Source organism: Desarmillaria tabescens (genome assembly GCF_030435595.1).
Source record: "Desarmillaria tabescens strain CCBAS 213 chromosome Unknown EV420scaffold_1, whole genome shotgun sequence".
In the NCBI taxonomy this organism is placed as follows: Eukaryota; Fungi; Basidiomycota; class Agaricomycetes; order Agaricales; family Physalacriaceae; genus Desarmillaria; species Desarmillaria tabescens.
The window spans coordinates 355,322-370,454 of NW_026848300.1; the positions used below are offsets into that span (position 1 = coordinate 355,322).

Consider the following 15,133-nt stretch of genomic DNA (forward strand, 5'->3'; position numbering starts at 1 on the left):
GTTTTGATGTGATCAGTCCTTCTTGCATGGCTTTGAGGTCATCTTGGCGCGGTACGGCAACCTCGAAACGAAGCTCAGTGAGGCACCAGGCTTTTTTGTGTAACTGATCATTCTTGTAGTTAGTACCTTTGTTCGAAAACTGTTCCAAGGCCCATATTTTGTTGTGAACCATCTCGCAAGGCAGTAGAATATTAAAATAACGAAAATACAGTGAGAAAAATAGGTATCAAATTTGAGCATGTGAGTGCCTTTGACCCTTGCTTGACCCCCCAAAAAATCTTCATCTGTGCTGACCCATTTGACTGACCAGGGGGTCAGACCCGGTCAGAGTCAAGTACTTGACCTGACCCCGACATCACTGGGTTGCGTGTTACAGTTTATGGATTTAGCTTCATTTGTAATTCCGACACCTTGACGCAGGACCCCCCAAAATAGGTGAGAAGGCCGTGCCACGAAGCTCGAAATCAGGCCCAAAAGATTCGGACAGCAAAACGGAAAATCAGTTGATTTCGTCCGGATAAAATCCAGCCTTCCCCAATTTTCTTTACTATTGTCCGGATGATTGCGCGTGACAGACACGGCTTGCCTGTCTTGTTTGAGGTCTGTTAGCTCTGAAATTGGCCCAAAATCTATATTTGGCTGCTTTGGATATCCTAAGGAGTATTCCTCGCTGAATTTATGCATCGAGTCGCGTTCAAAACGTTCGGACTGGAACATGGCATCGTCCTATTTTGAGTGCTGATGTCCGGACAAAACAACTCGGCCCTTCGCAGAATTTCTTCAATTTTGTCCGGATAAAACACGACATAACCCTTTTTGACCCATAAATTTGGTCCGGATGGCGACACGGCTTCCCAACCTATTTTGGGGGGTCCTCTTGACGCCAGGTGCAGTACCCGTGTGTATCAGATTAGATTGTTGTCCTGACGAATTAGACATTATGGAATCGTTTGCAAAAATAGGTCTCCTACTTTCCGTGACACACATATTCCCACTAAGCCTTCAGTCAGCAGGTTTGGTAGTATACAGAGGCCATCAAAGCTTTAAAGGTATGGGAGAAGTAGATCTTTTGTTGTTTGACAAGCGGTAGAATATGGTTGTTTTCACCAAATCCCTTCGGTTTCGCTCAAAGGCACCCTTGTCATATATACAGGTACGACAACAAACAATCCTTTATTACCTCCTACATAAAGTTCTCTTGGATCTTGCAGTCAGCTCCTGACACCGTGAAAAGAGAAAAGTGCATACCATTATACCACAACATAGGATCATCCATTTTATATGTAAGGACCATCTTACAATAGCGATTTCAACGTATCCTGTGTGTTGTGGTCTGCACAAGGTAACAGCACGAAGTTACGAGCAAGCTAGGTATATCCTCCTCATAGCAGCCCACCGTAGTGTCGACCAATATCCAAAAACGATCGCCAAACAGGCTGCTGACATAAAAGGTGGCAGCGGTTTTACAGTTCATATCAACGCCCAAGTTGTGGAAGCCTTTATCAGTGAAGACGACCCAATACGAGCCGTGACTAGCATAACCCGTTGTCAGGCCACACTGAAGACGCCAAATGAGGATAAGACACAATCAGACACTTTTGCCTGCCAATATTTGAGCATAAGGACCAACTTGCACTGAGGATGTCACATGTCATACCTGATCTGTGGCAGCCATTAACAGAAAACCCGCGTTTTATACCCACTACCGCATCTTCATGGCCTTGAAATGGATTACAAGGTGGGAGAGGATGTGTCAAAATGGGCTGTATCCATTGCGAGGGGACCCTCTGTATCCTTTGAGAAGCTAATCGTCTTGTTCACTGCCCTCATGCATTCCTCGGAGACAGTCACCGTCTTTGCATCGAATGCGGCTTCCATGAATCCGCTAGGATCCTCAAGTAGCCAAACGTATTTTCCCTGGCTGTCACATTTGGTTGTTCGACTCTTTTGAAATATTTAGATGTCTGGGCGTCTCCAATAAGTGTCATAGAGGCGTTAATAGTGGGAATCATCCAGCTCATTCATAATTCTGTGGAAAGGCTTTAGTACGTATGACGGGGGAGCACTGAAGCGCGTACAATTTGTTGGTAGCAGTGATAGAATAGAAATAGATAATTTCAACGGGGCGCTGCTCACACCACTGTCAGTGAGACCAGATGTCAGATATATATCATCCAGTAAGAGTTTAGAAAACCGGTATGCGGTCCCAATAAGGAACACCGGGAGTAAGAAAGATCGAAAAGGTGAGACCCTCACACCAGCTTCCGCCCTCGGAAGCATCTAATAATGTTGTTACACCATTCGCGAATACAAATATAATGTATACATCGACAGCAGCGAGCATAGCAAAGGCAGGAAATTAAATATAAATCATAAAAACGAAAATCCACACCGAAATCAGTCCGTTCGTCAATGCCGAGCTCGCTTCCTCCGCACTTGCATATACCCAGAACCCTCAGCCTCATCGTCTCCTCCCTCTGCTGTAGATCCAGCAGTCGGCTCCGCCTCTTCTGTCGCCTGTCCCTCATCTTCATCCACCCGTGTCCTCTTTCGCGACGGAAGAACAGCGTCGTCCAGATCAGACTCAGCTGGTGTCAGCGGCGATGGAGCAGAGGTTTCGTCCTGTGGACTGTGAGCAATAGGCACAGGCGCTGCAGTATCCTCTATCTCTGTCACTATCGCATCCCTAGTAGGAGTCTTGGTTTTTGACTTGTATGTTGGCCGCGGTCGCGGTCGCGATTTTGGCGTTGCGATATTTTCCTCAGCAGTATCGTCAGGGTCGTGGTCGCTTTGTTGCTCGGCTGCGCGAGCGCGAGCACGAGATGCGGTTTTACGTTGTGGTACCGTACGCTTCCGTGTTCGAGTCGCCGCAGGCACTTTGTCCTGCTCCACGTTACGATCAACCAGATGTTCCACTTCGCTCTCCTCATCAGTCGTGACCATCGTTGAACTCTTCGCCTTTCCTTTGCCAGTGGCTTTCCTCGTTTTCGACCCAGGCACTGCTCAAGCAATTAGCTTAGATACGATTATCGCCTGAAGTCACCATACCTTTTTCTTTATCCTTTGACGTCAGCCTTCTTTCATAGGCACGTTGTGGCTCCCAGAGTGAGGAAGTCGGAGAAACCTCCACCTTGGCCTCAGCCAAGACCTGATCCATATGAGCTTTACTAATGATGAAAGGCGAACATCAGTCAAGTATCATAAGTGTGAAAGCAGTACGAACATTTGCAATGCTTCCCGACTTTGTATAACACTGAGCATTTGAGTTAACACGCGGAAGCACAGTATCGTCCGCTTTAGGGACTTTTTATTGTTGTTGCTCTGGTAAGTCGACAGCCGCTTGCCCAACCACGAAATCAGATTTGTGTGAATCTGGACAATGTATTCGTTGTCAAGTCGGCGGACGATGGAAAGCTGGACTCCTCGAACGACAAAACAAGACGATAGCTGTTTCGCAAGCTGAACAGCATTAGTCTCGTCTCGCACGACAGAGTCCAAGATGAGTGTAAATGCCTGAAGACGAAAAATGAGTCATAACTGCCAACACGAATTCACTATGGGTTGTTACCTCTTGAAGCGCTTGCGTGACGACCAAAACTACAACATCGCCATCGTCATTAAACATGCCTGCTTCACGTAGGACTTCTACAATGACCTTAGTGCAAAGGTCAAAGGAAGGTCCCAAACGGCCATAGTGTGCGAGAAGAATGGCACCGTGGCGAACATGAATTGCGCCAGCCCGTATTGCTCGCAAGAAGGTAGACATCACATCGATGAATACGTACTCCTCTTCGAGCCGAGCACGAGAATTGGCATCTTCATCTAAAGGCAACGGTAAATTTAGCAGAGGAACAGCGTATCAACGACTTGCCTTCCTTCTCTGTCGCTGCCGGTTTCGCTACTTCCTTACCCTTCTTCTTAACTTTCTTAGCAGGCTCGTTCTCATCCCCTGAGTCATCATCACTACCATCATCACTCTTATCCTCTTCCTCATCTCCTTCTTGAACAATCTCTGCATACCTCTCGATCTCAGCTTGCACATATCCCGCACATCGATACTGGGCCTCGTCTTCCATGGTCAGCGCCACTGTAGCAGTCGGCAATGGCGACCCATCTGCCGCGACAGTTTGCGTCGCCGAGAATAGTACATGGAGATCCAAGAGATTCTTGAATGCCTATGTTTCATGAAGTGAGTCATCAGTCGAAACGGTGCGAGTAAACACATACTGTTCTCTGAATACCTTCCACCGTATTTGATTGAGTACCAATCGCATATTCCGTCAGTTTTTCCAGCAAAACCTCCCGTTGAAGTACCAGGTTCTCTCTATGTCGAACCTCCTCAGCAGAAGGCGAAGGATCTGTCGTAAGGGCCTTTCCTTTCCAAATAATATGCAACGTCAATAAATGCAACACCTGCTCGATCATCTTTGAAGCTTGTCAACGAATATCCGACGGTGATAAAACAATCAAAGACTCACCACCTCTTCGTCCTTATATCCCAGTCGTCCCCGCTCCGCTATAGCGTTCAAAAGATCCCATATCTTACTCTGCTTACCGCCTTCATCGTCTTCGATCCACCCTGTCATATCTCTTGTTCCAGCAAGTATCCTTAACCGCATACATGTGGACCCAAGAGACAAGACCTCGTCTTCGTTGAATGACGCTACTTCGATCTCTTCACGGTCCGCAAGGGCGGCACGGAGGACCGATGAGAGCTCGTCTTCCAGCTCAAGAATTTTCGTACTGTTGGTATTGGAGAGAGACGTTGCAGAGAGTAGATATGTGATGGTGTTCATTGCAAGTGCCAGAATACCAGGAGACGCATGCGTGAGGAATTGTTTGAGAATGTCATCCCATAGATTCGAGTAATCCTGATGTAAAATAAAATAAGATTGAGGTTGCCCTAGAATGTGATAAAACCTACGCTGATGGCTCGCATTTCGAGATAAAGATCCAAATTCATAAGAGTAGGTAGGACGAGAACATCCTTGATCCGATTCTCGTCTGTCTGGTACTTCACGAAAAGGCGCGGGAGACCTTTCATCAAAGCGCGAGTAATCTCGTTGGCAACAGTGTCCTCCTCGCCCTTTATTCGCAGTGTAAGTATGTTTTTCTGATTGAGTTATTTAGTACATACCTTCTTACCTCCGACCGCTTCCTTCTTAGTCTTCGCCAAGGAAGCGACCAAAAGTTCGAGCAAAATACCTTCCTCCACTTCCTCCAGTCTCCAAGAATCATCAACATGAACAGATTCGGTTTCGTCATCATCATCCACCTCCTGAGAGGCTGCACCTTTGCTTTTTGCTGGTTTTCTTCCCTTTCTTCCCTTTTTGCCGCGTCCATTGGAAGACGGGCCTTGATCTGTAGATGCAGAATGATCCAGCAACAGCATATCGAGAATGCCTGACCAATCAGTAACAGGGTCCACTTCGTCCCACAACGCTTCTGCAGCCAAAGCTGTGCGATTTCCTCCACCAGACCTATGTCTTCCCGTAGAAAGGGCGGCAATTTCAGGTCTCGTCCTCGTGCGTTTAGCTTGGATCTCGTCTTCTTCATCGTCATCACCCAGAACCTTATCCAGTGCCTCCCCCCATTTTACCAGTAGTGCTGCGATGCCCTTTATTCCCATCCGTTCCTTGTCAGTTTTGCTCTTCCCGCCCATCTCAGCGTCGCGCTGCTCCACCCACTCTTCCCAGACGCCACGCACAAAACCTGAAACAGCCCTGCGTACCCGCATTTCCTCACAGAAGACAAGCCCGCCTAGCCGTTCTCGCTCCTCCTCTTCAAGCATACCACTCTTCTCAATTTCTTCAAGGACGTTGAGTACACCGACACGAACACCCACATCCACGTCGGCCTCGGCCATCTCGACGAGACGGGGTTTGAATCGTTCCGTAAAGTGATTCAGAGAGGTGAGAACACCATCAGCGACTGATGATGAGTACACGATTTGCAGAGCCTTAACAGCAGCTAGACGGGCGTGTGTAGCGGAATCCGAGAGTACCCATCCGACATATCGGAGGTAAGAGGTTGAAAGGAAATGAGACGGGTGTTTCTTGAAGAATATGCCGAGGGAGGTGATACATTCCGTTCGTATTACGGGGTCAAGGTCGCGAAATCGATGGACGAATACGCTACATGACAATGAGCCCAAACAAAATTCAGCAGATGAGGAGCCGTACCCGTCAATGAATTCTTTCAAGAATTCGTCTAATTTGGCCGCTCTCTCCTTGACTTCTTTCAGCTTGCCCTCAAGTTCCTTGTCCTTCGCACTAGCCCCTCCCTTTGCTCTACGCTTCTTCTCCCCTTCTCTCTGTCGTCCAAGTACTTCAACCTCCTTTTCAACGCCCCGTGTGACGTCGCAGAGTGCTGCCTCGACATCGAGGGCAACAGCAGTTGACGTGTGCCGGAAGCTCCGTATTTGGGACGAGCTCATAGCTACAACCCAAGTTTGGAGAGTAGGTATCAAATCTGATGTGTATAGCACACCAAGGTCAGCAGCAGATGATATCAGACGAGCAAAAAACTCGGAAAGATGTGTGCGGAATTTCTTGAAAATGGGATTTTTAGATGTCAAGGGGTACGTGGGCGATGCTTCCTAGAGACATAGTCCAGTGCTTGCTAGACGAGGGAAACAAAGAACCACACCTGTTTGAGACCTTCCGTAAAATGGTCCAGCGCATCGACGACACCGTCATAGTCCACTGCCTGATCCTCGTCAACCGAATCATTGCATCCACAGGACCGCAGAATAAGATTAATCAGTTCTGCTAGTGCGGCTCCAGAGTGTTGCTGGAGGGACTCCAGGAAATCTTCTGCTGTTCCCTGTAATGCAGCCGACGGGTTCATGATAGCGTCTGCCAAAGGACATTAGGTGTTATGGACACGAAAACGGCCAGACGTACTATACAAAGGGTTATCTGAATTAATTTTGGTGTCTTTGGCAAGCTGCTCCGGGTCGAATAACGCGTCTTCAGCATCCTTAAGTTTGCGTCCCCTCTGCGTGCGCGGTTTTTTCGCCGCAGGTTTCGCCGTTTTTCGCGCTGTCTTTGGCTTCGGTGCATGATATTCCTCTGTGGCATCCTCCTCTCCTGCCTCTGCGTCTTCATCGGCGTCGCTCTCTGCTGTACGTTTCCGTTTACCGGTGTTCGTGACTGACAACAGTTAGAGACAATAGTGGGGGTAAACCGAGGCCGCCTCACTGGTATCTATACGTTTCGGCTGCTTCCTATCACGCTGAGAACGTCGTGGACCTGCAGGCGACTCATTCTGGGAGGAATCCATGGGAAAACGCGTCGCGTGGTCGCGGTAAACAGGGTAAAGGAGAGTGGCGCTGTCACGGGAGTCACACAAATCATGTGTCGGCATGGTCGGCATAATCGGCAGATCCCGACATGGTTTAAACATACTTTTCAAGCTTAGCCGTGTCCAACCCTGTCCAACCGTGTTGCTACCTCAATGTCGGTGAGATTTCTGAGACAACAACATGTTACTTATTCGGACGATGAAAACTTGAATATTTGAGCAGTTCTTGACACCTTCTCCTGCCTTCTGCGTGTTATATGTAGTGAGTATTCCACATCTTGCTCATCAGCCCGTACCGAAGGCTCTCGCAGCTAGGTCTCTGCTTTTCTATCAGCTAATAACAGCCGTAGATCGCAGGCCAATATAACTGGAGTCATAGAAAGGAACTCAGTCACGTGGTCGCGGTAATCTGAAAATGCAAGTCGGCATATCCCCGGCGCTTGTTAATCAGTGCTCCAGTGCCAGCTCGTTGGTTAACTCCGAAGATGATACAGGCTCTCGTCCTTGATCTTATGGGCACTTGTACCGACTGGTGTTCCTCCATACTGTCTGCCTTGGGCTCCAAACCACCACTTGTTGACCCGCGCTCCTTTGCCATGGACTGGCAGGCTGGTTTCTTTGAAGAAATTCACCACCGCTTTCAGGCAGGCGAAGACCCTGAAGACCCTGAAGACATAGATGTCACTCACCGACGGGTGCTGGATCGTATCCTATTAGAACGCAAAATTGGAATGGACTTTTGGGATGAGGAAACAAGAAACGACATGGTCCAAAGCTGGCACATCCAACAAGGTACCGACCTGAGTGATGTCAGGGATTACACTTATTCACGATATCTACCGCAGCTTGGCCCGATGCAATCAAAGGCCTCGAGATACTGAAGCACAAATTTTTCGTGTGGGTAAAGATTGCTGACGTGAAAGAAAATGTTCTAATCATGTCTTTGACAGTATCGTCCTGGCCAACGGCACCACACGTCTTCAGCTCGACATCATCAAGTCATCTCAGCTCCCATTCCATACCTTGCTGTCCTCGCAGCTCTTGGACCTCACGAAAGTACGTACTTGAGTCACACCAATCTCACAATCTTTTTTGACTCTTAGATGACAGCCCGATCCAAAGATTTATCAGAAAGCAATAGATTTGCTCGATCTAAAGCCCGAGGAATGCCTTATGGTAGCTTCCCATGCCTATGATTTGAGAGCTGCTGCAAGAATGTGGGTTGATCCCACCGCAACTATGCAAATACCATACTCACTGTATCTTTTACAGTGGGATGAAAACAGCTTACATCCACTGATCCACCGAGGATCCAGAGGAAGATATGGACCATTTAAGACAAACTTTTGACTTTTTTGTCGAAGGGACAGACGGAAGCGACACCAATGGATTGGTTAAATTGGCAACCATCTTACAAGCATGAATACCGCTGGGGGTTACCGAAACAGAGAGCGACGGTGCAGCTGGAGTCGAGGGGGTAGAGATAACGACGGAGCGGACACCGAAGACAACGGCATCGAAGATACTCGCTCCATCCAGCGAGTCTCATGCCATAACATAAGGACGGTGGTGGTCGTGAGGGGGCAGGAACGTTCCTATTACTCCATCGACTAGGACAGGGGGCGAGAGGCCACGGGAGAGGGGCCATTCGGCCCTCCGGGAGAGGCGAAGATGATGGTGATGCAGGGACCGGCGGTGAAGGAGAAGGCAGTCTTGCGAAGGAGATCGTGCCGGAAATACAAGGATACGTCTATCACTGTCAACGGGAGGATTGACAAATGGGAGAGTCTCTCCGGAGGTGCGTCAGCGTATATGTCTCTTCAGGGTGGTATTCAAAGGCGTTCAGATGGAGATTTAATGCAAATACATTTTTCTTTCCCAGTAGTAATGATAAAATACCCTATTCGCTCGCCGTTGACCCAGCGCGGATGTTAGGCTTCCGAGACTTGGCATGTTACTTTCGTTGGAATTCTCTTGCATTCAAACGCGACACAGCCAGAAAAGACTCTCATTGGGCCAAGGCAGCTTGGTTCACATTCGCACAAAGACTGTTAGTACCCTCATCTCTCCTTTCCTTGTCGACCCTGGTGACGCGCGGTCTAGGTCGCCGACGTGAAGTAGATTGAAAGTGGACCACGCTTCCGAACCCATACTTAGGGAAACCAAGGCTGGAAATATGGTCTTAGGTCTTTCGAGGCTTACGCGTCGCCAGCATTATGGCTTAAACATTGTCTCCTGGCTTCGGTCGATACAATTATGGAACTTCGCGTAGAGGACGCGAAAGCGATGAACGGAATCGAATACTAAGAGAGGCTGACGAACTGTGTACTGGTGTGGTGATTTATGTATTAAGTATGGCCATTGTGGACAAACATCCACACCTCACTCTCATCCTTCTTTGCCCTGACCACTGATGGAAGGGCCAACTTTCTGGACCCTTTGAGCACCCGCCGTGGGTTTGTTACATGTAACTCGCCTGTCCTCGGGAAAGCTTATACATGGTCACGTACGGTGTCTCGCATCATTGATCTATATCCGCTGCCCTCCTGACCTTCTACAGTAACAGAAAATTCAGTGGCTGCTGTTCCAGCGATCACACGGAGGCGCGAATATATGTTCCAGCACGTAATACTGTCTTTCCGAACTAGCTCTTTTACCTTTTGCGGCAGCTGCTTTCATGAAGATACGTTTCACCTATTAGTATGATCACGGGCCACGACCTATGTTTATTGGAAATTCCCCTTTCAGAAGCATGAGGAGGCAGGAAGGACATGGTAGAAAGTCAGTAACCTGCTCCAACACGTAATAACATTGATCATGCAGCTCCCCTCCTAGTCTCGTTCCCAGTCGTAAAAATGATACCGCTCTGCGGGAGCTGGGATAAACCACGTGTTGTGGTGTTCGAAGATGGAATTAATTCGAATTGTTTTTAACTGGGTACACAGGTCACGGCCCGGCCTTCTGTAGGCAATTATGGGTCCATGTTTATAATCGGTACATGAAACTGGGGGCCAACGCAAGCGTGGCAAGACCGAGTCCTCTGATATTTTTTCGTGATATCAAAATAATATCTATTAACAGCCCCGATGCTCAAAAAAATCCCCTACTATTTATTATTGAGACAGATTTGGAGCGACCTACGAATTTATCCCAGGAGAGGTGCTACAGGAGTACATCGTTAACAGCAGGGGGGCTACCACCCACCATCTCGCAAACAAACCTCAGGTAAGACGGAAGAAATAATTTAATACCGAGAAGACTGACAGTACTACTATCTGGTCCAGCAGTCTACGGGATAGCTGGCTCAACAAGGTAACCCTGATAAGTGTCGATGGGGAGATGACTTGGTGTGTGGTCGAGACCAATAGTGACAACCAGCTAGAATAAGTATCTACCACCTGTAATTGAATCACCGATGTAAGTCTAGCATTCATCGCATAAGAGAACATGGCTTACCGGACAGTCTACTAGGAAGGAGAATTATACATTCCTACAGCAACATGTTCAGATTACCGGGATGAGAGGCGACACTTTCAAGGATATGGTGGACTTGATAATGGAGGCGCAACTAATATTCGAAGGACAATTCCGCAGATAGTGCTTGGGAGAAATGGTTCCCTGACAACACGGATGAAGATCTCGTACTGGACATAAGCAACATGTATTTCGAAACAATGAAGACTCTCCCGCAAGAACAGGCCGAATTCGAGCAAGGGGTGGATCCCAAGGGAATACTAGCGTCCGCCAGTATCAAGAAGAACTTCATCCATACTGAAGACAACAAGGTCAGATTCTACACGAGCAAGATTGGCAAGAACGGGAAGAGAAAGTGGGTACACAACTAGTGGGTGAGGGCCATCTCATCCGAGTGGCAATTCCGAGTCCTATTTTTGTCAGCCCTTCAGTATACCTATTAGTCGTAACGTCCGTACATGAAAGTATCTGGTACCTTGCTGTTTGGATCTCGTCACATATTAATACCCCCAAGAGGACCTTCCCTCGACGCGCGTCTTCCCTGTATCATACCGTCGTTGAACCATACTATATTATTGGCGTCAACAGATCTGGCTGTAAAATGACTATTGCCAAAGTATACTATGCCTACAAGCTGATACAGGGTGGGATCCTCATTAGTATGGAGCTCGATGCTGATAAGAAGAAGCCTGCGGTAGAAAGGCAGACATTGCACAAGGTGGAAGAGGAAAATCAACACAACGCACATCAATCAGAACAGCCCAGTGCCCGCACGATATGGAGGCGTAGAAGGAACATGCACATGGTCAGATAAGCAATGATCGATGCCCACAAGGTCGAGCGATGAAGAAAAGAGGAAGATGATAACCAGCAACAGAGAAAAAGAAGCAAGAAGAGGGTTTTTTTTTGCTAAAGAGGACGCGTCGGGTCCAGATTTGAAGAGGAAGATGCGTCACACATAAATATCATGTACCTGAAATGAAAATGATCAATGCATACAGACACGGGACATTAAAAAAATGAAAAAAAAAAATAAGTATATGGGGCAAATACAGTAGCATTCACAAATGGGATTGTTCATGAGGTACACTGTGCATGTCATACGGTCATGAACGAGGCAGTCAGACAGCGACAGGGTGTTTCATTTTCAGCAAGTTGCAACGGATGGGGCAAGGGAGAAGACGATCGCATCTGAAGATCCAACCAAGCATGAGAGCCTGAGGCGAGATCATAACTGCAAAGGAAACATCTGGCAGGACCACGATGGAAAGCACCAACGATAGGGAGGGTAGCAGCCAGGGGGATAGAGAGAGGGGAGAGAATCCCAACGCTTATGGGACAATAATATCAGTCATACAGAGATGAAACGGGAACAGGAACACTACATACCCGTCCATCACACCCTCACCCTCCTTACGCCAAACCCCACCAACTCTGAACACATTCTGAATAACTCTTGATTCCTCTGCAGCATATAGTACAAAATGGACAGATTCTACAACAAAGACGACGCGAGTGAGCGATTATTAGTCAACAAATCGACGTCACTCACCATAGATCACGCCAGAAAACATAATAGAATTGCTGACACAAGAGAGAGTCAAAAAAGACAGGATGCACCTATCGAGAGTACTGAAGGTAAGCGTCACCAACTGCTATGAGAGCTGTACTAACCAGGTATGCTAGGACAATGAATTCATTAAGTCGGCATCCATCAAGAGAGACGATGAGGCAGAGGTATGGAGGATCATCAAGCAGTCCGAAGACAAAGGAACGATGGAAGAAATGGTATTCACTATCACAGGGGCCATATACATGATGGACCTGCCGCCGGTGGCAAAGGAGACGAGGTGAGATTGAACCATGACATGTAAGGTCAAATAACACTGACGGCACGCCGGATTAGGGCACAGAAGGAGAAGGTCGGGTTCTTGAGTCAGTGCAGTTGGTAGGACTGAGCAGCAAAAGCTTTGACGACGCAATGGATGCAATCAGAAGTATGCAAGTCATGGGCGAACGAGAGTTCAGAGATTGTCGAAGATGCGCCAGCCGCATCTGGCAATCCAGCAATCGGACTATAGTTGAAGCCACACGAGAATCTTTGCGTCTCTTCTCCTCGAGTCATTCGTTCGTCTGCTCACTCAGCAATGAGTCAGACATGGACACTGGTAGGTAGTAGTATGTTCTGGAAGCACTTACCTTGTAGTATATATACCAGGGATCTCAACCCCCAATACACATTGCTTTAACTACTTCCTAACACAATCTCTCTCAAACGGTCGAGTCTCTCAGTTTACCACTGTGTTTATCACCTTCATTACACTCTATTTTACAACAGGTTATGGGCCCCGGTCCTAACTAAACTACAGAAGACTCACCGTAATCAATTACCTCACTGAATTACAACCCATCCCCATACATTATGTCCGACACTACACCCTCATCATTATTCCGCATCGAGCTACTCCAGGAGCATAACTGGGTTCTGTGGAAGCGTCACATCACTGCGATCCTGCGAGAACGAGCCCTGTTGAAGTATGCTGATGGGACATCAAAGAAACCGATTCCAGCAGATGTCAAAGCACTGACAGCCGAAGAATCAGAGAAGATCACAAAGTGGGAAGAGGGAGATGGACGAGCACAGACTCAAATCGAGCTCACGTTGAGCGACTCACAGATGATACACATCGCAGGAGCAAAGACGTCGGCCAAGATGTGGACGCAGCTTAAACTAGTAAAGGAAGCTAGAGGAAAATTAGGAATACTAGCGCACCGCCGCCGACTTTACCGCACCATTGCCGATGAGTCAACAGACATTGTTGAACATACCACAGAGATGCGCTGCATCCAGGAAGAGCTTGGCATGTTGGGGAGTATCGTCACTGATGAAGACTTCCTGATGCTGCTCGTATCGTCACTACCAGAATCCTGGGACCAGTTTACATCAGCATATCTTGGATCAACTGGAAACAACCCCACCGTCACGTCGCATGAGTTCATAGCCATCATCCTTGAGGAAAACCGTCAACGTAAAGAGAAATCCAGTGGAGGCGAATCTGCCATGTATGGACATAGCAGGAGGACAGGTAGCAGGAGCGGACATAACCACTCCTCATCAGGAAAGAGTCCCGATGACATTGAGTGCTATAATTGTCACAAGAGAGGCCACACCGCGGCCCAGTGTTGGTCAAAGGGTGGTGGTCAGGAAGGAAAGGGACCAGGCAGGAGCAATAAAGGACGTAAGAAGGAACGAGCTAATCAGGCAAAGGAGTCAGGAGACGTCAAGGACGATGTAGCGGAAGCAGCATACCAGGCAGAAACACCCCAATTTGATCCACATTTCTCACGTTACAGCTGGCTTGCAGACTCCGGAACCACATCCCACATATCCAACCGACGCAAAACCTTCTCTGACTTCAAACCACTTGAGTCCACATCCATTGCAGGTATCGGAAGTGCATCAGTGCATGCGCTAGGAAGAGGAACAGTGATGTTAGACTGCAAAGTCAATGGAAAAACCATTACTCACCAGCTCAAGGATACTTTATATGCCCCAAAAGCTGTCAACAACCTTATCTCCATCAGTAGACTGGATGATGCTGGAATGGAAGCATCATTCAGTAATGGCAAGGTCCAATTCAAGAAAAAGGATGGGACAGTCATATCAGAAGGGAAGAAGTCACAATGCCTGTACTTGATGGAGGCATGTGCATGCGATGTAGTCCCCGAACAATCCAACATTGCAGCAGATGCCAGCGAAAATACGTGGGACGCATGGCACAAGAAGATGGGACACCTAGGAAAGGCAGGGTTAGAAAGACTTGAGAAGGAAGGACTTGTGGAAGGACTCACTATCGCAAAGGATTCACCACCACTCAGCCAATGTGATGCCTGTATCCAGGCAAAAATGACTCTTCGCCCGTATCTGCAGGAGGCACAGCATCGACGAGATGAGCCAGGAGAATTAGCCCATGGAGACATCTGGGGCCCAGCCCGCATTGAGTCCCTGCAGAAATCAAAGTACAACATCACATTTACTGACGACGCCACACGCCGCTGTACACCTGAATTCATGAAACTTCAGTCAGAGGGATTTAAGAAGATCAAGGAATACATTACCTTGGTGGAAACACAGCTAAAGCGAACACCGAAGGTACTACGTGTTGATAATGCGAAGGAGCTAACAAGTGAGGAAGTCAGAGGATGGTTGAAGCAGAAGGGGATTCGCTTACAAACGTCAGCACCATATGCACACTCGTCAAACGGAGTAGCAGAGCGGTTCAATCGAATGCTCATCGAACTTGCCAGGGCCATGTTGATAGGCAGGAACCTGCCATCATTCCTATGGCAGTCA

At 47.9% G+C, this 15,133-nt stretch overlaps 4 protein-coding genes across 4 annotated transcripts; 2 read left to right on the forward strand and 2 right to left on the reverse strand.

Moving 5' to 3' along the window:
* Positions 1-1,995: 1,995 nt before the first annotated feature.
* Positions 1,996-2,344, reverse strand: EV420DRAFT_1633556 (uncharacterized protein; the record flags this gene model as incomplete). The annotated part of the gene is made up of 3 exons (XM_060476197.1): positions 1,996-2,029; positions 2,079-2,140; positions 2,195-2,344. The coding sequence occupies 3 exons, from the start codon at positions 2,342-2,344 to the stop codon at positions 1,996-1,998; spliced, it is 246 nt and encodes an 81-aa protein (XP_060338918.1).
* On the reverse strand, positions 2,195-7,324 carry EV420DRAFT_1756948 (uncharacterized protein). The gene is made up of 13 exons (XM_060480501.1): positions 7,203-7,324; positions 6,906-7,154; positions 6,649-6,857; positions 6,183-6,598; positions 5,138-6,134; positions 4,925-5,086; positions 4,479-4,871; positions 4,228-4,425; positions 3,872-4,175; positions 3,569-3,822; positions 3,224-3,513; positions 3,049-3,167; positions 2,195-2,999 (listed from the first exon to the last, which is right to left on the reverse strand). The coding sequence occupies exons 1-13, from the start codon at positions 7,282-7,284 to the stop codon at positions 2,410-2,412; spliced, it is 4,263 nt and encodes a 1,420-aa protein (XP_060338919.1). The 5' UTR covers positions 7,285-7,324; the 3' UTR covers positions 2,195-2,409.
* Positions 7,325-7,790: 466 nt separating this feature from the next.
* On the forward strand, positions 7,791-8,728 carry EV420DRAFT_1615896 (haloacid dehalogenase; the record flags this gene model as incomplete). Its single annotated transcript, XM_060475080.1, has 5 exons — positions 7,791-8,097; positions 8,151-8,202; positions 8,256-8,361; positions 8,416-8,526; positions 8,615-8,728. 5 exons carry the CDS (start codon positions 7,791-7,793, stop codon positions 8,726-8,728), a joined length of 690 nt encoding a protein of 229 aa, XP_060338920.1.
* A 3,535-nt stretch (positions 8,729-12,263) lies between these two features.
* Positions 12,264-12,860, forward strand: EV420DRAFT_1633559 (uncharacterized protein; the record flags this gene model as incomplete). The annotated part of the gene is made up of 5 exons (XM_060476198.1): positions 12,264-12,294; positions 12,347-12,417; positions 12,466-12,629; positions 12,686-12,714; positions 12,775-12,860. The coding sequence occupies 5 exons, from the start codon at positions 12,264-12,266 to the stop codon at positions 12,858-12,860; spliced, it is 381 nt and encodes a 126-aa protein (XP_060338921.1).
* Positions 12,861-15,133: the final 2,273 nt, after the last annotated feature.

What these genes read in the sequence shown, in the direction of transcription:
- EV420DRAFT_1756948 (XM_060480501.1), bottom strand. Translation starts at nt 7,284, where the DNA reads ATGGATTCCTCCCAGAATGAGTCGCCTGCAGGTCCACGACGTTCTCAG. An exon ending in TTACGGAAGGTCTCAAACAG is followed by an intron (nt 6,599 to 6,648) that starts GTGTGGTTCTTT and finishes CTATGTCTCTAG; the next exon opens with GAAGCATCGCCCACGTACCC. An exon ending in TCGAAATGCGAGCCATCAGC is followed by an intron (nt 4,872 to 4,924) that starts GTAGGTTTTATC and finishes ATTTTACATCAG; the next exon opens with GATTACTCGAATCTATGGGA.